The sequence below is a fragment of the Notolabrus celidotus genome, chromosome 9, assembly GCF_009762535.1.
Source record: "Notolabrus celidotus isolate fNotCel1 chromosome 9, fNotCel1.pri, whole genome shotgun sequence".
Classification (NCBI taxonomy): Eukaryota; Metazoa; Chordata; class Actinopteri; order Labriformes; family Labridae; genus Notolabrus; species Notolabrus celidotus.
Window position 1 is genome coordinate 29,406,204 of NC_048280.1, and position 23,907 is coordinate 29,430,110.

Below are 23,907 nucleotides of genomic sequence, written 5' to 3' on the forward strand. Positions count from 1 at the left end.
AAAGTTTTCTCTAACTAATAAGGTCCATAAGATTTTTTTCGGAATGGACCTCCTTAACCCACTGTGCATAATGGAAAGTGAGTTCGATATTTTTCACATTCATTGCGAGACACAATACCTGGGAGCAAAGCCCAAAACCAGAGGACTGACAGGGCCTCAGCAACTTTTCCACAAACCTTTTTTTTCCTCATATAAGTTGCCAAAGACCCTTTCTACGACCACATCCTTGTTCTTTTGTTCTTACAAAATGAGTAGGTTTGTCAGAGTCTGGACATTGTCTTCTATTTTGAGAGCTCAGCATCAACCAGTATGGAACCGGTTTAATGTAGGACACCAACAATCAGCTCAGGGAGAAAAGTAAGAGAAGTGTGGTGACTTACATATGTTCTTTACAATTCTAAAACAGTGTGATAGTTTGCTATCATCACAGTTTTTCTTTTGAAATGGTTGGTTTTGTGGATAGTGCTTTTTCATCAGTTGCTATGCCATTTGTTTCTTTGTGATGACAGGGGATTAAGGCCACATTCAAGATTTAAAAAACTGAGATTTTGAGTTAAAAGTTGTACATTAACAAAATTAAACTCTTAGATTCACAAGAATAAAGTTGTTATTTTATGAGAAAGAAGTTGCAATTGCAATATGTGGTTACTCTATAATTAAAATAACACATAGGAGAATACCAGTAGAGCAGCCAGCCATCTGCTCTAAATGAGGAACGTGTATCATGAAGTGAAGTTATACTCAACAGCTGAAGCAGAAGCGTGCTCAGGCTGCCTGTTAGCCTGCCCTTCTTTATTAAAGTTTCAGTTTTTTGCATAACCTATTCAGAATCCTGATTCTTCTGACACCGTGGTGCTGAAGTGGTAAAAGAATGAGTATTCAGTTATTCACAGAACCTATCATGAAGTGTAGCTTCACACTGTGATCCACCTTCTTCAATTTGGTGGAAGCGGCTGGCTGCTCTCAAAGTCTTCCCTTTCAAAGAACATAGGCGTAGAAAGAATTATGGCCTTTTTCCTCTTAAATGTATGACTCTATTCTCAAAATGTATTTTCCCTTCTATGATGTGGCCACAATAATCAACCATACTTTGTCTACTGTTTTTGTCTTATCTTATTTTCTAAAGTTTTGACACAACCTCAAAGTAACAAGCTTCAAAAGTCTCACATACAGTATACATTTTAGAAGACTTTTTGTTTTTCAGAATTAAACTTGGGTATCTGCTTTGGAAAAGTGCAGATTCACAAGTTACTGCAACAATGTTTTTAAATTTGCCTTGGCTCTAGAGGGTTACAGCTCTAAATGTTGAATCCTGAATGTCCCAAAGTGGTGAATGAGTTAATGTTGTATTTGAATTTAACTGAGGCGTCAGTGCTGACACCAGCCTGCTGGGTCAGGGTGTCTTTAATGACCTGGTGCCCCTTCCTCCTCCTTCCCCTTTTCTTTCCTCCCTTTCCAACTTGGAAGATTTGGACAACTACGACCAACACTTGACATGGAGGATTATGATGTTCGCTCGGCCGCCAGCATCCTGGCCTCTGTGAAGGAGCAGGAGGCGCGTTTCGAGCAATTGACCCGAGCCCTTGAGGAGGAGCGCCGCAACGTCAACCTGCAGCTAGAACGCGCCAACTTGCCTCCCAACCCCCCAAACAGCCAACCAATTCCATGGCAGCAGGTGGTGATGCAGGTAAATGATACCAGCATGCTGACATACTCCACCAGTTATCATCAACCACCAGCTTGCGCTACCATCCCTCTGCCTCCTGCTCCCTCCTCTCATCTGGGCGAGCTCATTCCACCATCATCCTTACTCGTGGTCATTGCTTTTCATCATGGGTGGAATCAATAATCTCTCTGTTCATTTTCTCTGTGATTTGGGACAGTTGTCCCCTTTTGTCTGAACCCGCTGTCCTGGATGTTGTGCAACACTCGGCCCTGTGGTGACTCATTAAAGCTGATGAGATTCAACCCCTCATTCCATCTTCCTTCGCCTCCTCCTTCTCCTTCGACATCCAATCCCATCTCTTCTCCTCGAATGGTCCTTGATATTGTCTTGTGGTGTTGCTGATGGACGTGGCCTTTTGCCCAGCGGCTGGGGGACACTGGAGGCCTGGCCGGGGCTCCTGTCAATGCTGGCCGACTCAGCAGGAACAGGAAATGTGTGACGTAGAAATGAGACGGCTGTTGCGCCCTCAAAAATGTCAGGAGTGACAACATCTAGTCGGTTTACACACTTATCGAGAAAACATGACAGTTTCAGGCATCTTTTCTTCTGCACACATGTTGTAATTGCAGGTAATGCCAGACAGTTCTCCAGTTTTTCACTCTCAGGTATGATCAGGTCTTTGGAGAAACCCTTCTGGACTCGCCTGTTTGACTTACAAGAATCCGAAAGCACACTTTGGCACGGCAGCACCTGTAGCGCTTAGAAACATCACCTTTAATCACTGTAAAGGAGGCTGACTCATGTATTATTGATAATGCAAGACTTGCAGAAATGAAACTGTTTTGCCCACATTTGCCTGCAGTTGTGTTTGCTTAGTCACATTTTGTAAGCAGTCGATGTCAGTGATCATTATTTAAAGGGCTTGCTGCCAATTTGGCTTCATGAAGGGATAATGAAGAGGATGCAGGGAGATTATCGTAGACTTCTCGTCCCTTCACACACAACTAGAGAAACCCACTGCCTGTATGTGTATGTGTGTGTGTGTCTGTGTGAAAGAGAGAGTGAGAGACCCACTTCCTCATAATGGGGCCCGTGATTTACTGGCTGAACATGACAGGCAGTGAATTAACCTGCTTCCTCACGCGATAACACACATATCAGAAATACACCCCCACACTAGCTGTTCTAACAATGGGTGGTCAATTGGGCGTAACAGGGTAGAGCTCACGTACAGATTCCCATTTTACATCACTTTGAAATGACATTCGATCACCCCGTATTGAGTGGACGGCTTCATCATAAACACCTAAACGCCGAAGCAAACTGCAGCTGTAAGCTGGGGGGTTGATCAGCATGTGCTCCAGGGCAAACAGCACCTGAGTTCTTGGCAAGGTGTGTGCTCGGTCTTGAGCCAGAAGGTGTGTATGTGTGTGTGCTGCACCTGGAGACCCACTCTATTCACATATAACAGCGGTATGAGCAATGAGGAATGCATCAGGTCATTCTCTTTCTCTATTTCTCCTGACTTTCCCCACATACACACATCCCCCAGGCTGTGTGATGGATTAAAACTGAGCCTGGAACAGTAACTGGAGGTTCAGATTTCCAACCCCAGGGCCAGACTCAATGAGGCCAGCCATTATTTAAAGCTGGGGTCAGAAAAGCAGAAGTCTGATTAATGAAATGAGATGCTTGTAGATACCTAATAGGATTGATAAGCCACTGATCTTGATATGGTTCTGCTACGTGGTGTTCAACGTGGAACAGATTGGGTCCAAACACCAGCGGGCAACTCTCCCTTTTATCTGCTTTTATCATTTAGATCAGAATTGTCAGCATTTGAACACAGGCGAGCTACAGAGAGCAGGCCCAGTCGGTATCAAATAAACGTGAGGGAAAATGATCTTGAGATTGCTGCAGAGTACCCTCACACATCAGCACAGCACGGTATGATCTGTCACTTCAAACAGAGCTCTGAAACGCTCAACACTACTTGGGTTTTTCATCAAGCCCCCAACACAGCAAACAGTCTACGACCCAGTGCAGCCGGATATGGAGTGAGGCATGGGCCTGGACGGCAGCCAAATCACTGGAATAAGTCACACAGCGACGATTGGACAGTGTTATACGGAAATAAAGCTGTCATTTCCATTTCAGATTTAGAGTCAGGAAGATTGGTAGCCTTTCTAAACATTGAGTTTGGTGACAAATCATTTCAGCAAAGTTCTTGTGAACATGAAAATAGTTTATATTTGGGGACAAACCTAGAGACCATTGCTGGCAATGAAAAGAATACAATATTTGTAGGTCTGTTGCTTTAGTAAAGGGTTTTATAAGAAACGTTTCAAATCTAAGCAACTTCTAGATAGATTGTTGAGCAACTTCAGAAAAACATTTGTTCTGTTCCTACGCTGAGGATGAATCTGAACGGTTCTGGTCGTCCATCACTTTTCAAACCACAAACCTTTTGACAATTATTCATGGTGAATGTTTTTTTTATTGTTGTTTTTGCAAAAGGTGCCCATGTATATTCCATAGACGTCATGTTGGACATTGCTGTACTGGGCAGTGACATTTCAGTACATTCATGTTGGCCTTGCTGCTGAGTAATATTTTGATTTTTTGGGGGGTGTTTTTTCAACGAAAATTCATCATTTTAAATGCTGACAATTTTTGCATCGTTAACAAAATCTGTCCCTGAGCTACTAAATCTTGGCTTGACTGTAGGCTTAACAATGTCTATAAACATTAAATGGTAAAAGGACTGTGCTTACATGGCACTGTTCTAGTCTTCTGTGCACTCAAAGCACTTAAACACCATATGTCACATTCACTCTGATTTCCGAGGCTTTTCTACAAAGGGCCTGACTTCCAATCAGTACTAATCACATTTACACACACTCACACACCAATGGCTATGTCTTTGTGACCAGCGTGACTTTCAGTGTCTTGTTAAAGGATTCTCCGACATGTAGGCGACAGGAACCAGGAACTGAGTAGCCAACCTTTTGGTTGAGTGATGACCTGCTCAACCATGAGGCCAAAGCTGACCCATAGACCAGTCCTATACAATTTTTAGCTGTCATCATATTTCAGTTGTTCTCTTATGTAGCCACAGTGCCATATGTTGCCGTATCGCTAAACATCCAACATCCAGTGTTGAAAAAAGGAGTGTTGTTTTCTGTCTTTTACTTCTAAAACAAATGCACTTATTAGCAGATACCTGATACTTGCAAAATTAGGGCTTGTGCACTATAACAGTATTTTTTTTATTTTTTTTGCGCTTGCAGCACTCACACCCTCAGATTCTAAAACTTGAACTATTTTCAATTGAGAGTATTGAAAAAAAATCTTTTGTTCAGAAAATTGGTGCTGCTAGTGCAGATAAAACTCCTCACAGGAGCTTTGAGTTAAGGTCAAAGCACCAGTCTCATAGATTCTCTTGAGTAGCATGGCTATTTTATCTTCTATTTTACTTTAAAAAAAGAGGATAAAGATCTTGTTTTCTTTAGCTGAACCTGCAGCAGAAGTCTCACTGTTTGCTTTTATTTGCTTTTCTTCAGACAATAGAAGAATAAATAAATCACTCCTTTATTTTATCACGAGTCATTCTGTTTAGTTTAGTTGGTGTGCAAACAGCTGAGATGGATTAAAGAATATTGTTGTTCAACATATTTTTTCAATGTTTTATGATATTTGTTTTGGCGCTGCGTGCTGTTAACACAGGGTGTAAAAAGGTAGTTCTCCACAAGACGCTTTGACCATTGTATTTGAACAATGAGTGTGGGAAAGGTTCTTGTAAACAGCTCTGCCCTACTTTCAGAGCCCTTACTAATTGAATTATTATCCTCATTCACTTCAATATAGCAGTGCATGAATTACCAACAAGGAAGAGAGTCAGAGTGTTTACGCCGTGCTGTCCAGTGAAAAATATCACAACAATGCTGTCGGACACTCCATTAGCTCTCCTGATGTGATTATCAGTGGAGACTCAGTGACACGCAGCCAGACGCCTTTGAATCTGCATCCATTGACAGGCCAAACATGTGACCGCTCCCATGCTAGGACTTTACTCTCTTTTCATTTGATATTGTGTTTGCTGGTTGTAATTGATTTAGCCTGAAGGAGCGTTATCTGCCAGGCTCTGAAAGGTCAAGTGGTGCATGGTGACAGTTTCTCTGTGTGGAAAAAGGCAGACAGCGCTCAGACATCAACGCCTGCTTGAAGCTGAGGGAGAAGGTGACCTCATTTCAAATACACCAGACGCCTCATCTATTGACGCACGGCCGCTGCCCAGCACAGGAACCCATTTTCGCGGTGCATACAATCACCCTGCTTTATCGTGAGGGAAAGTCAGGATAATTTCTTGCACTGTGGATATCGTTAAATGTTGGTGTTTGGTATTCAGACGCTATATTCTTTGGCCTTCTAGCAACACAGAGCCATATCATCCCCTTGTGCAAATGTTGTGGGAAGTTTTTAAAGGCTTGCTAGCTTTAAGAGAGAGGGAACAGTGCAAGCTTTGATCTTTGCTGCTGTCTGTGGTGAAGACGAACAGGCCCAGAGATGGCACAACAGCACTCAACCAACAATCAACCCCAGCAGCCCTCCACCCACTTTCATCCCAGCAGCCCTCCAAACCCTGTCGAGGAACAATGGACACAAAGGGCTGAGGGTGCTATAGCGACAGGAGATCTATCCTTGCACTGGCAGGGCCCCGGAGCCCCCGTACCCTCGTAAATCACCTGCCTAACAATGAGCCTCAGTTTACCCCCTCCCCTGTCTTCTTTCTCTCACTGTGCCATCACGAACCTTCTCTCCTCCCATAAACAGGCTAATTACCTCGCTGTGAAAGTGGCTCCTTTGTTTATTTTTGCATACCACACTGTTCCCGTACCCTCCCACATCAATTTCCTCTTATAGGTTAAACATGAGTTTTAGCCATGGAGCTGAAAAAAAAGTTGCATTTGAATTTGTATAATGTGGACTCTGGTTTCCTATGTTTCCATGTAGACACCTCGTCATGCTCGAAGCAGTTTCAAAGTAACTTGGTTGTCTGGATATTAATGATTTGAAGGTTTGTGAAAACACTGCAGATACATGAACATCATAAGACAAGCACTGAAACTTTTGAAGAAAAAAAATAAACATATATATATTTATTTTACTTCAAAGTTACCTGTCAGGAGTAAAATTTGCACCATTTCTTTCCAAAGCTATAAATTACTGAAATCAGAAAACACAGACTTCATAAACACTTGCTGTTTAAAGAGGTAGAAGATCTCTGCTGTCCACTGACTTCAAACATCAATTATTCTGTTTAGAAATCAAAGGATAGTCTTCTCAGCTTGGCTCCTCTTCCACATATTGAGGCCTGACACCTCAGAGACTTAACACACAGGAAACTGTAGCAGTGTTGGCCAAGTTAATAAAAATGAGTCATTAGTTATAATTACAAGTTAATACCAAGAGGTAACTGAATTACTAACTGAGTTACTGCAGTTACTGCATCAATGCTCTTATATATGTCCCCTGCCTCTCCTCTCACTGTATTTTTTGCTAATTAGTTCTCTGAAAGCAGCAGACTCAACAGATGATTTAGAAAGCATGTCTTCAACAACATACATCACAATCAATGTCTCACAGATTGCGGAGCTGGCAGTGATTTAAGACCAAGTCTTGGCTGTTTGGATTGAGTGTCTCCTCTTTGGTCTGCTGAGCTAACTTGAGCTGCACCTGGGTCACCGGTGTATGCAGTGTACTCTCTTGAAAGTAGCTCAGTGTTTGGTTAGGTGCTTCATGAGATTAGAATTACTTGTCTTGGAGGTGGACAAAGTTTGCCATCCTGCACATAGACTACCACTCACCACTACATTGAACTCCTTTACCTTGAAGAGGGGAAAATAATGCAGGTATTTCCACTACAGAAATGTCATGCCTCAATGATCACCAGCCATTGTGTGTAATTGCTGCGCAGGATATTCTTTCTCCCAGGATGCTACTGTGCTGACGCAGGCTCAAACTCGCCTTAATTTTGTGTAGTTGTCGACTATTTGACCTATGAGTAATGAGTCTACTTACATTTCTGTTGATCACTGATTTTGAAAAGTAACTAGATGCACTTAGTAACACATTTCTTACAACACTGCACAGCAGACACTTCTAACTAACTTTATTCCCAGCTTTCTCCTGCTTTATAGTCGATAAGATAAACATTTACATTTACTTATATGAGGAATGTTAATGTTAGTAAAAAAGCAGCTTAACATAAAAATTGAAAACTAAACAATTATAACCAACTGAATCAGGTATCACCCCATTGACTTGTATAACTGAGGTAAATTACATCATAGTATAATGTTGAAATGTTGTTTATCATATCATATTGTATTATATGTTTATGCAATGAACAGAAACAGTTACAGCTGGTAGGTATTAGTTATGACATTCCTCATCTTCCAGTGTGGCAGACTTAGAGACTCAGAGTCTAAGTGAAACACAAAGGTGCAGAAGGAGAGAGAGAGAGATCGGTGCAGCAGGAAGCCAGCTTTAAGTATCAGGTGTGGAGCACCGAGTCAGGTCTAATTCTGAGAGGATGTGGCCAATCAGCTCTCCTGGCACCTCAGCGAAACATGCAAATAAGCACATATGGCCAACAGAATATAAACATACAAGCAAGGGCCGTCACAAGCTAGTAATGCTAACAACATGCAGCAGGAGCCAATCTGTGAAGTCATCTGCGAGGCCAATCTAAGCCTGAGAGAATTCAAAGGGACTTGAGTCGGTGACTAAATGACATTAAAGAGGATATTAAAATCTTCAACAGGGTGGAAGAAGCAGAGGAGTGTATTGACTCAGATGAGGTCTGAATCCAATCTACAGAGAGCGTATTGTTGAAGGTGGTGAAGCTACAGATGCAGATATTCTTCATCTCCAAATATTTAAACTCACATGTTTCAACAAAATAAAACTAACTCTCCTTGTGATCTCACATCACAGGCTGATGCCTTTAATTTGAGAACTGTTAAATCATTACACACTTATTTTTATTCTCTAATGGTTTCGTTTTCGTCATTTTCAAAGGCAGGAAGATATGAAAATTACACAATATCCTGTGTTAAAGGTGTGATTACTAGAAGAACGATATGCACTTTTGGCAGAGAAATAATTTTGACTTGTTTTCTCCTTTTATCATAGCATAATGTCAGGGCCCAGAACCCTGAGTTTGTAGCCACAGATTAAGAGGAATGTTCAAAAGAGACAGAATGGAGTCCACGGAGTGAATAATCCAAAGGATGGTAGTTCAATTCTCCGTTCTCCCCTGCAGCATATTAAAATCTAAGGACTCTTTCGGCCCTGCAATCCATTTGAAATTCTAATAAATGTATCAAACATTTAGAAGCAGAAACCTTTTGCTTATTCCAACTACATCACTGAAACTTAGGCTTAAATGCACAGAGCGTGCCAGCTAAGTTCAGGCTTATCTTTTATTCAGCCACTTCAACATTAAGAGTCAAGTTTGAGGCAATGGCCCATGAATCACACTGCTAACTGCTCGAGGTAGGGGGTCAGTCCTTTAAGCTCAGTACAGGCCCTGACATGGAAGGACAGGAATTTTTACTCAAGGTTGGGTTTGCGCATATTTGTCGGGCTCAGATGAACAGGGAGAGAGAGGTTCAGAGGGGGGGCAGCAGAAAAAGCCTTCTGTGCTGTGGGCTATTTATATTCCTCTGGGGCTCAAACCTTCATCCTTCAACTCAACTCTAACACTGGTGGACTTAATGCCTGTCCAGGTGCACCTCCCTGCCATTTGATCACAATCCATTAAATTATTAGGCTCACTAAAAGCACTAAAAGGGCTATCTGATCTCATTTCTTTTACCAGACATCCTCTGTGCTCTCAAAGGTGAGGAGGCATGCGGAATTCTCTGAGGGCACTCGCTCAGTCTGAGAGTTTCTGGACAGCACGGAAGTCTGTGACTGTGTCGTAGATGACCATTGTAGTCTAAACAGCCTTACACTCAGAGTCCAGCCCATGTGTAAGAAATAAAATCCCCTCTCCCTCACAGGACCCCTGTCCCACCTGAGGAATGTGACCTCACCCTCCGCAGTGTCCAGCAGGATAACCAAACAAGCCTCGACCTCTTTCACCTGACAAACACCAAATTGAAAACAGTCTCTGAGCTTTGTAGTATGTCTGGAGGTGTTCTTCAAAGCCTTGATTTAATTATCCTCATGAGTTTAACATACTGGTGCGACAGTTTTACAACATGACTTACAAGCATGTAAACGCTCATCAGATGAGAAGCAGAAGCAGGACTGAGGCTTGTTTTTCTGGGGGGTTTGTAGAGGTTTTTATTGGACAGAGAGGTCCTAAAGACTACCTTAATGGCAGAAAGGACTTTCAGAAACGCTGAACGTTTCTTTTCAGTTTTTCTCCAGTGTTTCCTCCAGAAAGATGAATAAAATATCTGATTCCAGGTCAAATCGTGCAGTTTAAAGAGTTCCAGTTTGGCTCCTCACTGTTTAATCTGTAAAAACTGCATCTCCTATAGTTTTTGTTTATCAAAGTTGTAAATGCAAACCTGTAATCTGGATGTTGGACCTAAAGACAAGTGAATAACACATTTGGATTCTAGTATTTGAATGCCAGAGTTTAATTCAAAATTCCTGGAAATCTCAAAGCAATAAAAGCAGATGATTAGAAAAGACTGAAAAACCCTTAAGACCCTGAAACTAAAAAGCAGATGAATCAACTCTGAAGGGGCCAACTTTACTCTCAGCTGGATACTTTACCTGGAATTAGACTTAAATCCCTGTTCTCTTTAATGCTAGCAGAAGGAAACCTCTTGGTATTTGCTAGTTCCAGTCAATCCTCGCTACACCACCTGTGTGCATTGGAGGGATTATCCGCTATTTGCAACTTGAGTGTATGCAGGAGTCGTTTTCTACAGGTGTTAAAACATCAGATTAAAGCAATTAATTCAGAGCCACACACACTGACTTTGCACTCTGGCTGAACGACTGCTGGAGTCAGTTCTGCCTCAGGCTTAGACACACTGCACTGCTGGACAAACTGTTAAGAAGACACAACATCGTGTCTGGAATTTGGTGCTGCAGTGTTGCACATACAGTTTGTCTGAAAATCATCTGTCTTCAGCTGAAGCCAGGCTAAGGGGTCCTCTTTGTGTGTTGGCACTGGAAAGGATGAAGTGGAGAGAAAGAGGGCATGGTATGTGAACTGTCTCTCACGGAGCGTCTGAGAGTGATTCTGGTTGTGTGGATGGTGATGCTAATAGCGCAGGAATGTGTGAAATGACTCTCGACAAACTTCTTCCAAGTGCCTCATTCAAACTGATCACACAGGCTTAAACACAGCTAACACTTTAAGTATGGAGAAAACTAAATTCACATTCTTTGATGAAATACTAGATACTGAGCTGATTTCCTCAATTTTTTGGGATTAATTCCCTAACAGCACACTGACTACCAGAACTCTTAAGAAGCTGATTATCAGATACAAGGCTGGAAAATCTGCCAAGAAGCTTTGGATGATCAGCCAACATGCAAACATATGAGCTGTTTGAAGATTGCTGTTTTACCTCTAAAAACAGATTAGATTTTGCCAGTTTGCAGGCCCATCTGTCAACAATCAATCTCAGAAAGATGAGAGGAATTTCTCATGAAATTTGGCTGAAACATTGGCTTCATGCCACGGAACAACTTTCTTGTTTTAGACAGAGTGTTGAGAAACCAGCAGAGAGACCAGCCAAGCTTAACAGTATTTTCAACTCAAAGTAAAAAGTTTATGACTATACTGAGCTACTTTACAGCCCCAGACTCATTCAGATTCTGCAGTTTGTGCCTCATTCAGCGCCCCAAATTCCGATGACAACAAGAGCTAGGGAGCACTTAATCTAGTTATAGTTGTACAGCGAGTCTTGCTGTGCAATTACAGTATTGCGACATACAAGCGCAGAAAATAGGGCCTTTTGATCTGAAGTGATGTCATTTAAACTGAGCTTTATTTCCCTAAATGAAGAGTAAATTGCCTTTCTGCAAGACAAAAGCCCCCAGCAGATTGGACTGTAATCCTCTGCATCGCTGAGTAGCCATTTTTCAAGGGGAAAATAAAACATGATAGTAAGAGTCATTAGATAAGGGATTTTTTTTGCAAGCTGAGCCATTGTTACAGTAAACAGCAGTCAGCCTGAAGCAGTGCAGATCATCTCAGGCCTGTAGACACTCACACATACATCATTGCTACATCAGGGCCTCTCACTGTGCACTGATTGTCTTAAAGAACACAGAGCAGAGAACTCTGCTGTGTTATCTGTAAAAACACCTTTTGTTCTTTTTCGTGTGAAGTTGGATTTTTCTTTGAACTCACTCACCTCTTTATTAAAGTTTGATGTTAAAGAAGTGTTTCCCAAGAAATGTATTCTTGGCACAGAGTAAAAGCTTTGAAGTACAATTCAAAATTAGATGTCATTAAAGTCTCCTTTGAAACTGAAGATTATGAAAACATTTCTTTTTAGTAATGAAACCCCTTATATACAGTGTATTTATAAACCCCTCGTCTCACCTCCTCTCAGTCCGCTGTTTTTTCTCATCTTCCTCTTCCTCTGTTTCCTCTGCTTTTAGCATCTTGAATGGAAGCGTGGAGCCTGATTTTAACAGATGCAGCTTCAATGCAGGTGTCTGACTGTAAAAGCACGCCTTGTTGCTTAACATTAACCTTTCCACCATCTGTTTTACATCCTGACGAAGTAAAGCCGACTTCAGGAGCTTTGATTACAACTCTTGGATTATTCATACGCCTCGTACATTTATTTTACAAGGCCCAGGCGAGGGCTGCCTACACTCTGGGGAGTAATGCTTTTGTCTGACAGTAGCAGGTATTCTTGGGTTCAGTAACATCTGTGTTGTTGAACACTCTCCAGGGAATGATTTGAAATAAATCTTGAGTGTTTTACTGTTTTGATAAAAAAAATTCCCCTCAACATATTTTATTTCATTATCCTTGCTTTAGTTTTCTCTACTGGTGTAAAGTTTGAGGAATTGCAGGGTCTGTTGGACAGCTAACTGGTCCCAAAATGCGCCCATGTCAGCTGGTGTCAAGAGTCTCAGTGAGCCATGTTTCAGTGGTCTGCTAGTCACCAAAAAAGCCTGTAGCTTTCTACACGCTTTCTGTTGATTGAGCTTCTGTTGGGTCTACTGGTTATGGAATCAACAAAGCCTTTCCTTTTGAGGACAGACACCTCAAGAGCAACTTAATGTGACTTTGTCCGGTCTGATTGCTCTGTATCAATTTTCAGATGGAAACCGGTATGAAGAGCAGACATGCTACTAATGGATTAAGATAATGTAGTCAGAAGGGAAAAAAAAGCCAAGGTTCAGCAGATGTGAAAAAGAGCTGGTGACTAAAGCATCAGGTTTGAGATTAGATCAGATAACTTGTTATTTATTTTATGAATTATTATGACAAAGTCAGGCCTCTAACTATTTAATTTTTTCGGTAATTGGGACCAAGCGGCAACCGTTGTTGTTAAAACATGAAGCTAATGAGGAAGTGCAAAAACACTGCAGTTCACTTAAGGCTGACAGCAAAAGTCAAGGACTCCTCATTAGCCTCATGTTAAAAGGCACATTTTTTAATGCTTCCGTTAAGCTGACATAGAGAGCTAAAAGTTATTCACAATTTTGCATAATTAGGGGCACGGTCACTTTGACGGATAGGTGGATTTGTTGTTAACAGCCTCAGGTCCACCTCTTTACCTGTTCCTTGGTTGATCAAATGTTAGGTTGTTTCAACATTTTCAACATGGAGCCCACCATCGCTGGGTATCAACCAGAACCAAAGTGTGACATCACAGGGACTATGTCCATGTTTCCCATAGTCTGTGATCTGAAGCCAATTGAATTCTTGCTTTGCATCTTCTTGCTTTTTTTCTACTTCTCCAGAAGAACTTAAGCTTTTCTGTTAACATCCTCCATGTTTATTGTCCTACATGTGTATGCTTAAAAAATGTAAATTCTAAAAGCTTATTTTATTACCAATTGTCTGTCATATAGCACAGTGCCAACAATAGGCCTTAACGAGATGATTCACTGAATGTCACCAAGTAGAGTTTACATATTTGACTAAAAACTATCTTTGTGTCCTGGGCCACCATATCAGCATATTAGCGTTATAAAAGCGTGTTAGCCTGCTGGTAATAGCATTTAGCCTAAAGCGACTCAGAGAATCATTTGTGTGTCAATTAAAAACTCACAGTCTTACATAAGTCCAGATGGCTTTGGATATTAAAAAATGATTGTTTAATACAATAATAACAACATTAAACAATCAAATGGAAACAAGCAAAACATATCAGTACAGATTTAGAGAGAATATAAAAGAGTAATGCCTCTTCACTCATCCGCTCCCTTGAGTTTTCCAAAGCACTTAATGGATTTTTAAACAGGGTTATGAAACTCACTCAACGCGTAAATGGCTTAAATGGAATGTGATATTGCCAGTCACATAAGAGAAAAAAAAATGCACTGCTATTGAAGTTATAAGACTTTTTTATCTCAGGCCACTTTGAGAGGCTATGTTTGTTGGATGAATTCTTAATGGTATTGTTTGAAGTAAATAGATCTAGCTGTAATGGTGCATGGAGGGCCAGGTCTTTCATTAAGAACAAATGGAGCAGTAACATTCAGGGGGATGAAATACCAGGCCCGAGGAATGCAAAACCTCAGCCATTTCCCCTCCATTTGGGATTTCTCCTTTCTCTGCTTTCTCCTCTTATTCCAGTCGTTCTTCTCTCTCTCCTGTAAGTCCGGACATCCCTCAAAGTTGTCCTTACTTGAGCCTCCATTGACGTTATTAGATTAACATTCCTCCTCAGTCTTAGTCACAGTCATAGATGTTTGAATGTGAATTCTTTCACGTACTCCCCCCTGAAAATATCAAGTGCAGAGAGAGGAACGGCACAAAGAAGCAGAGAAAAGGAGCTGTGTGTGCATTTGTGTGTATGTGTGTGTGCGTGCGTGCAGGGTGTAAAAATTTGCAGAGTGTTGGGTGCCTTCGCCTCAAAAGAGGCAACTTTTGTTTTGTGTGTGAGCCCCTTGCCCCCTCCCCTTCCTCTTTTCCCCTCTTCTCTCTCTGTCTATGCCAACAAGGGGAGGGTTCGACGGGTTGACAGACAGACGCAGCTGGAGTGCATAGAGAGAGCTGGTCCCACCCCAAAAAAGATGCCAGACATAGACCCAATGAGAGAGAGAGAGAGAGAGAGGAAGAGAAGGAGCTGCTTCACTTCCAGCTCCTGCTGCCCGTCTGGGAAACCCTTTCTATTAACACACCTCCTCTCTCCCCCTCTCTCTCAACCCCACAGCTTTTTGTCCTCGCTCTGCTCTGGCTAACTTTTTGTTGAGTGTGTGAGCGTGCGTGCAAATGCACACAGCTCAGCTCAGCCTCACTCTTTTTCTTGGATTCCTGTTTAGTCAGAGGGGGGGGGGGGGGGGGGGTTGCGGGGGGGTCAGAAGGGGCAGAAGCTTCTTGTGCTCTCTGTTATGCTCTTTGTATTCAATAACTTCAAATTATAAATTCTCACATACGTTACATGTATACATACTCAGAGTCAGACTTAAACATACAGCATCCTTAAAAAAGAGAAAGCAACTTCCCTTATTCTTTGCTGTGATAAACCCTTCTAAGACAGCCACAATTACACTGGAAGTAGGCTTATTAACTTTCAAAATAAAACCTGTCTCAGTAAAAATTTGATTATTTTTCAAATTAAGTTGATTTGAGTCATATTCTAGTGAAATACCTAATTAAAAAAAAACAATGCAGGCTTTCTCATCCGTCATGCTGCATCTGATTTTTATCATGAATCTAACTTCCTTTAAGTCGCCTTACATTCTCATATCATAGGGACAAGTACATTGGAAGTAGCTAAACTACAGAAGAATATTACTCTAAATACTATCACTTATAAATGTATCCCAGATGTTTTTCAAATCTAGACCTCTGGACCATCTAAGCCTATTATGCTTTGATTAAGAAACATTTACATATCTTGCAGGATACACAATTGTATCTTTATACTGACTGCTGATGTTAAACACTTTCATGTATTTATGCTGTGCTTCAACAGCCCTAAATGGACATGGGTTCATCCCATTATGTTTCCAGTAAATACACCAGAAAAGAATCAATTTATTTTATAATGAGAAAACAATCTTTATTATCTTGAGAAAATGTATCCATTATAATGGGGAAACCAGCTTTGACATCACATTATAGATGAGATGACATCTCAAGAAAACAGCTGAAATTGACTTGTAATCCATTTTCTACGCTTTTGTTTTACTTGTATCAAGCAAATGATATGCCTCATACCTATATTTGCCTGTAAAATCTGTAAATCAGATGTTTATATGGACTTGTCAGGTCATTTACCTTATATCAAAATTGAAAAAATATATCTTTTTGACTGTAAATGAGAAAAAAATTCTGAGTTTGGATTTTTTGAAGTGTATATAGTTTATATCTGGATTCTGTTTTGCTATGTTAGCTAATAGATCAGTTGCAGAAAGTGAGGAAAATGAAGAGCTCTTTTTAAAACAAATGGCAGTAACCTTTTATATAAATGCCTAGTCATGTTTTTTTTTTCTTCTTCCTTTTTTTATTGTGCAAGAAATGTGCTTCACAAGAAAAGGTGACCAAGTGATAGTAGATAGAGTAACACGTAAATATGGACAACAATAAAAACAAAACAAAAAAAAAACAGACAGACAGACCGACAGAGAAGTGGTAATTATAGTAATACTAATAATAAGAGAAAAACCAAGGCAAAAACAAAACACCAGTAAAAAAGAAAAAAGAAGAAACAAACAAAGAAAGTCAGTAGTCATTTTTTCTTATAAGAACATATTTTTCAAACTACAGCTTAAACTATTTTTTGTCCTTATTCAATGTAACCATCGTTCCACGTTGATAGCAGACATGAAACATCCGTCAAGCTGTCACAGTTTCCCATCGAGTTACAGTCGTGCTTTAATTTTGAAAGGCCCCCCGCCAGCTTCCTGTGCTCGTCTATCTAACTCTGTTCAGCTTGACTCCGCTGAGCAGAGGATGGCTGCCTGGGTCTGAGCTGCTGCTGCCTCTGCGCTCTCAGAGGGGAGACTCAACGTAAACAGAGCAGGAAAACGTGCGGAGACGAGAGGAGGAGAGGAGGGAAAGGAGAAGTTTTCCGAGAGGAGGAAATACTTGTGAAACATTTCCCCGGAAGGGTTTTTATATTTTCTTTCTGGATCGAAGTGTTGATTGTGGACCATGCCTGCTGAAGTGAAACAGGTTAGTGTAGCTCTATCTGCCTGCCGGTCTCTCCTCTCTCTCTCTCTCTCTCTCTTTCTCCTCTCATCGTATCTTCAGCCTCTCTGACACTTCTTGTCTCCCCCCTCCTCCTAATTTATCCCCTATTTTGTCGCTTATGAATTATTGTATCCAAAATCATCACTCTTTATGTCTTTTGTGTAGCTTCTTTTTCATCCATCTGAAGCAGTGATCTTCAGATGTATCGTTGTCCTTCAGGAGGATAGTGGTGTGTGTGTGTGATGTGTGTGGATGTGAAGTGTGCATAGTGTTGGTGGTAGGCTTGCATGTGTCCAGGCTGCTGCATGACATCAGATACAGTAAGAACTGCACTTACACCACTAAGTGACCATTTCGTGCTGTAAATAGTCAGGACCCTGAGATATGTTTAGTATTGGTCCTCTCTGTATGTGTGTGTGTGTGTGTGTGTGAGTGTGAGTGTGTGTTGGAGTTGCCTTGCAGTAAAGCAGTGCTGTGACTTATGGGTTCACTGACACATTCATGGGCTCAGACATGTCAAAAGCACCCTGAGAATGACTGCTGTGATCATGGGACAAGCGGTGAAGTATTGAAAGTTTGTCCCTGATCATCAGCTCTGATTCAGCTCGGTGTCAGGATTTACAGCCTTTGGGCAGTTGTGCCAATTGTGAGATAGACATGGCATTAAACCCTTTTGTCTTCCACTTGCACAGATACCGCAGGAATGTGCTTTTGTTAGCTCTTGTGAGTGTGTAACCGTGTCTGTGTGGGTGTGTGCGTAGCAGGGCATGATGTGCATACATTATTGGAAGTGTTCCCTGTGTTTGAAGCGCACCCACAGGCAGCCTACACCATCACCACGCTCTTTTCCCCGCCGAGCTTGGCAGCGCTTAGATGCACAGAAATGGAAGACAGACATCCAGAGAGGAAGAAAGAAAGTGAAGGAAGAAAATCACATTGAATGAGGTCAACTTCTCAAAAGAGCTGCTCTCCTCCGCTGAGCAGAGAGGGGTGGAGTTACCAAACCTGTGTCTGGCAGACAAAAACATTCAAGCAGCTCTCCACGCTGCTCTGATAATAATACGTTAACAGTTGCCCCTGTGGATGAGTGCCACAAGATAACTGGAGGAGCTGCTGCCAAAGTTAGAGGCTGTTGCTCTCTCTCACACATTCTTTGTTCTTTCGTTCCTTGGGTTTTGACAGGTTTGAAAGCTATTTTTTAAGTGCAAGCTGATGGATGAGAAGCAGGCCAAAAGTTGCCTGTGTTGGGTTGGATTCTGTGAATGAGATGCAATGCATGTCAACAACCTGAGAGTGTGTATTCTTCAGATGCTCCCAAAATGGTTCAGAGGTGCGGGACGCCCCCTGAAGTCCGTGACCCTTGAAAGACCAAGATAGTTGGCATACTTGAAAGCAGGCCTACATCATGACGTGACCTTTTCAACTCAGCTGGACATTCCTAAGCCAGGAAACACCTGCCGGGGCAGTGGTGTATGTGCACGAGGGTCTGAGTGTGTCCATGTCAGTTCAGCCATAAAAGGAACAATTTCAGAGTCGGGGTTGTTGTTTTTGTCGTCATTCTGTTGTTTTTGCTCAGCAGTCACTGCTGAACCATTACGAGTCGTTTGTTTCAGGACTTGTTATCTGAACCTCCTCAATCTGGTCTTTTATTTTGGAACAACTGAGGAAGTTATTTGGACCCTTTTAACTTTTGCAGTGTAATAACTTTATTAAAGTTAACTCCAGGAAACTATTAGAGCTATTTATATCATATTCTAATGAGGTTATTTTGTTAAACATTTAAAACTTAAAAGAGCTGAAGTAAGAAAAGTTTATTCCACGGCAGGGTTAAACACTTAATCCTGATTGGTCCCTCATTACATTCTGAAGTCTATTATTTCTTTACAGCAGAATGTTGTTGAAGAATAGACTCCTACTCGGGATGTGTTGCTTATCCAAGGCTCTAAAGGACAAACTAATGCAATCAAACTATGGAAAGTTGTCCAGTTAATTGAACACTGGTCTGTTTAGAAGAAAAGAGACACCTTCAGGGTGTGACAAGACCTCTCTGCTTTGCAAGAGTCCTGCTCACCTTGTCTGTTTTTCAATAACAACCCTCTTCATGTACTGCATCCAGCATACCAATTGTTACTGCTCTTAAAGATGCAACGTCATGACTTTGCAACAAGTTTTTGTATTTGTTGTTATGCTATAGCAAAGCTTAAAGCTAGCTTTAGCCTTAAGCTCACCAATTGAATGAATTTGCCCACAGAAAGTAGACTACTTCAACAGTGATTTTACATGTCAGCATAATATTTTCATAATATTTTTCTCCCTGCAGTTAATTGATTTTCCATAAAATTTTCCTTGACAGTCGCATTTAGTGTTTCTACCAATTTGAGGGTTTATGCATTTCACATATGTCCATAAAGGTATTTAATAGACAGTGAATGATGCAGTTTTTTCTTATGCAGAGTTAAGATCTAAAGATGAATGTTAACTATGGTGTTACTGAATCAAGTATTAGCAGGTCTTAGGTTGTCAGTTAAACAATACAACCTCTCATCAATAAGTATATAGATTTGTGTCATGATGAAGCTACTGCATAACCACCCAAAACGTTACAGATACATTTATATTAGATGTGATGTTTTCTATAGAAATGTTCTGTATTAACAGTTTTGAGTCACAGTGACTTCGATGGCATTTCTGGTAGTTATAGTGCTCAGGAGTGTGGTCCTGTAGTACTCACTCAGTGGGATAGTTAAAAATCAGTCTTCACTGAATAAAGTAGAAAGCATGGAGAGATAAGAGAGCTGCTGATCGGCCTTGACCTCATCTAAATGCTGCAGCAGAGCTTATGGCGAATGAGTTTTAGCCCACTGAAGATTACTGCAGAGCCCTCAATTAGTGGGGGAGCCTGCATCAGGCCATGTCTGATTTAAATATAAACTGGCTTTTATTTTGGAACTTAACACCAGCAGGGTAGCTCCCAAATCCTCTGAATTGAGCTGCAGAGGCTGCAGCATCTTCTGCTCATGAAAAATAGAAGAACGCATTTGTCGTGAAGGAGAAAGAAAAACATCATGAATAATCCAGTAGTCATCATCCTGCCAAGGTCTATCAAAAAACAGACTTTACTTCTCCTCCACAAGCTTGAATGTAGAAGACCTGTCTGCATAACAAAATAATTCATCAGTGATTGAGCCAAAGACTAAAGGAGGTCTCGTCTCCAGACTGCGGGTTCCTGCCAGATTCCTGACAGCTAGCGGGGCTTTCAGCTGCAGCAGCTGAGAGTTCCTCCCTCCGCGATGCTGTTTGATTTCTCACCAAAATTAAAAATCCTTGAAACTTTCCGCCATCTTTATTTCAGCGGGGGTGTGTTTTCCATGACATCTCAACCGCCCTTGTATATTCTTCTCCATGCCTCTCCTCAGGCTCTCTTTTTGTGACTGCTGAAGAAGCTGAGCAGATCAATATTTGAAGACATGTAGAGCATGAGGAGTGCTATTGTTTGGTAAGTGGAGGTCACACAAAAATAATGCCAGTGACCGGAAACATATGACGGTCAATAGATGTGCAGATTGCATCCATGCAGGAAGCATCATGGGGGTTGGGTGCATGATGGGAGGGGGGAGGTGTCATAAGTGCCATGGTGTGTTTCGAAGGTGACAGGGTATGATCATATGGTGGTTAGTGCTGGTGACTGGTGACACCAGATGGCCTTCCCGTCCATATTCGCCATGTTTCACATACCGTTCCCATGGTTGCCATTATGGCACGACCTATGAGACATCATGGTTTGACATGTTGACATGTCACAGTATCTGGCACACTGCTTTCCATCTCTCTGAGAACGTCTTCCCCACTTTTTGCTTTACATGGTGCCTGCTTCTGGTTGTTAGTAACCTGAACTGGGTTTACATTGGAGCAGCTGACACCATATGTATCTCCACATGATGACCACCCCTCCACCATACACATGGCACCCTCAGAACCCTGTACTCATCAGTCCAGCATATAAGAGCTCACTCCAATACTTCAGTTTGGAATTGTTCATGTGGCTTAGAGCATCAGATATATTTTGCCCAAAAGGAACTGAGAGAATTTTAGAACATAATTTGCATCATATCTTACTTCTTACTTCCCCACATCAAGTTTTCATCACCTCAGTGTGCTTTCAATATTTATTTTCTTTTATAATTTTCTTTATATTAAGCTAAAGTGACAACCTTTGATGTCTCCAGCTTTTTAAATTAGCTATTTTAATTGTTCCTCTAGGTTAAACATTGAAAATTAAATACATATTTGTTATTTCTGTAAGTAGAGGATTAATAGGAAGATGCCATTTGTGTTTTTTAAGGACATTTCCTTATCAAAGCATTCAATCAGTATAGAGTTTTAAGCATGATTCCAGTATAGGGATTATAATGGGCTGCATCATGCATACTATTTTGTGGTATTTCATTGATTTTATTGCATTTTAGCTACCAGAACATACTACAAAAACACGTTTAATGCACTTTCCAGAGCCTGCACTGACATTTATTTCGATAAATGAACTGTGAGTGTTCATTTAAGATATTTAGCTGATGCATAAAAACAGTGTTGTTTGCATTAAAGAGTAAAAATAACATTGAATTTTACTCTCAAAACTGTTTTGATATTCATTCTGATTGAAAATGTTACAGATGCAGAACTTTATTTGCTCTAACTAGTAAGGGATAGTGCATAGTGTATATAAATGCTACATTTAACTCTTCACAACCACTTGCTCACTCTACATTACCCCTCTTATTACCCAGCTACCAACTAGTGCTATAAACAAGCTGAAACACAACATTTATTTAAAAATTGTTTATGTTTACAGCTTAGAAGAAAGTCCCTCTCGTTCTTCGTCAGTAACACTTCCATAGTTAAGGATCTTAGCAGCCTCCTTTGCTGGATGAATTAACATCAAATTGAACATCTTTAAAAATATATGAGGAAAAAGTGACAACTTTTAATGTTATAGCTAATATCAGTAACTGCATATGGTTAAAGTTACTCTGTGGCAATCAGCAACTCAGAGATGTGCTTACCTGCTCTGCTGTGACTTGGATTGCAGGACAGAATCCATCATTAAAGTATCCTTCATGTTGTTTGAAATTAATTTTTTTTTACCACAGTGTCAACAGGCAGAAGTGAAATGTGCCAAACTCTTTTCTGCAGCTTGATATGATATAATGAGTGTGATCAGGTTTTCCCTAGTGCTGCCTTTGCTATTGAGAATACATTACCAGTGTTAATGGGTTTAGACCAATCAGATTGAAGTGTTCAACACAGCAGGGTGATTAGAAAGAAAGCTGGGTAATAATGAAAGTTAAGTTAACCACAAATTAATTGGTGCTGAAAATAATTACAGCACCCTCATTATGTTTCTATATTGTGTCAGTCATGTGATGTGTAATGCTTCTTTAACACACAGTAGGCCTTCTATGCTGCTAAAACCGTGCTACAATTACTTAAGTTACAGTTTGGTTTATTTTATCTCAAATCTCCCAATGCAACACTACACCAGACATCTGGTCCTCCAAATATGTTTAAACAAACACTGAGAAATATGTGCAAAGCCTGCTTGACCCAAGCAAGTGTTACACTTTACTATTTATAGTACACTATACGGTCCTGCTCTGACATGAGGGGTCCATGCCACTCAACCCCGTGGCACTATAGATCTCCCTCCTCCTCCCCTCTCTCTGTCCAGACCCATTGGTCAGACTGTCAGTGTGATCAATCCAGGCCTGCACTTGTTCACTCACTGCCTGTGGCTGTAATGCTCTCTCAGCTTTCATCATCACACTGATGGAATTAAAAGAAAAAGGTGAGTTGCAGTAATTTGGAGGCTGGAGGGGGTGCAGGATGCTGGAGATGGATGATTTGGTACTGCTATGTTTGGAAACAGCAGCGAGGAGGAGAAGCTCTTAATGAGATGGCAGCTCATTATCTGGCAGGAGATAGATTTTTTTTTCTAATCAGCAATTGTTATCAAAAGAGTGCAGGGTGCGTACAGTCTGAATTCAGTATGCATGGATGTACTTGTATTTCATGCACATCCTTGGAACATTACATTGTGTTTCCTGCTTATCATTTTGTTCAGCAAACTCCTGATAATGTTTTCATGACTACTGAGCTAATTAAGACCTTTTAGGGCCAAAAATAGTTAACTCCCCATAGTTGAGGTGGTGACAGTGTCAGCCTATTCCTCCTTCAACAAATAAATAAATAAACACACTCACAATTACACACAGACTGCAGGATACGCTGGAACGTCAATTGGATCCCCAGTTTATTTATCAGTGTTCGTCTGCAGGCTAAGGACAGGCCAGGCATGTTTATAAGGGAGTTCATGTTTTTTATTCCTGACAGTGTTCAATAAACACCTCTCTATCTGTGCTGCTGGAAGCCAGCAACAAGAGCCGTGTTTTCGATCGGTTAGATAAGAAAGCCACTCGCTCCAAGAGAAAGCAGAAGAGGCTCAGTCACGCGGCGGCTGAGGCTGACCAGAAGGCTTTGAAAGTACAACTCATTACACTTCAGATAATGTCAAGCTCGTGGCCACATCCAGGCTTTAATTATTGTAGGGACAATGTTTTACATGATAAACTCATATTCCAATGGTTCGGTGATTACGTAACGGCAACCGTTTGGTTATTACACAACCCGATGCTCTTATTTAAGAGGAATAAACAGCACTCTGGTCAGGATGAAAACCCATGATCTGTCAGGTCTGATTATTAGTGGAGCTGTCAAAAGATGTTTGTAGTGCTAATGGAGGAGAAAAAGAGAGGTAGTGAACAGATGAAAAGCATCTTCAGAGAGGAGTGAGTGGACTGAGAGACTCAGAAGAAGAAGA

At 41.1% G+C, this 23,907-nt stretch overlaps 1 protein-coding gene across 15 annotated transcripts in view; it reads left to right on the top strand.

Moving 5' to 3' along the window:
* Positions 1–23,907, top strand: part of arvcfb (ARVCF delta catenin family member b) — a 290,685-nt gene that overhangs the window by 130,407 nt on the left and 136,371 nt on the right. For 7 of the 15 annotated variants that reach the window (XM_034691875.1, XM_034691877.1, XM_034691881.1 and 4 more), the window contains exon 1: positions 16,784–17,015. The exons of 2 other annotated variants lie outside the window; for them this stretch is intronic. In XM_034691875.1, the coding sequence (XP_034547766.1) occupies positions 16,995–17,015 (21 nt within the window). In that variant the 5' untranslated portion in view covers positions 16,784–16,994. Of the gene's footprint in view, positions 1–16,781; positions 17,016–23,907 lie in introns of those variants that run through there. 6 more of the 15 variants (XM_034691868.1, XM_034691867.1, XM_034691869.1 and 3 more) reach the window with 2 other exon arrangements.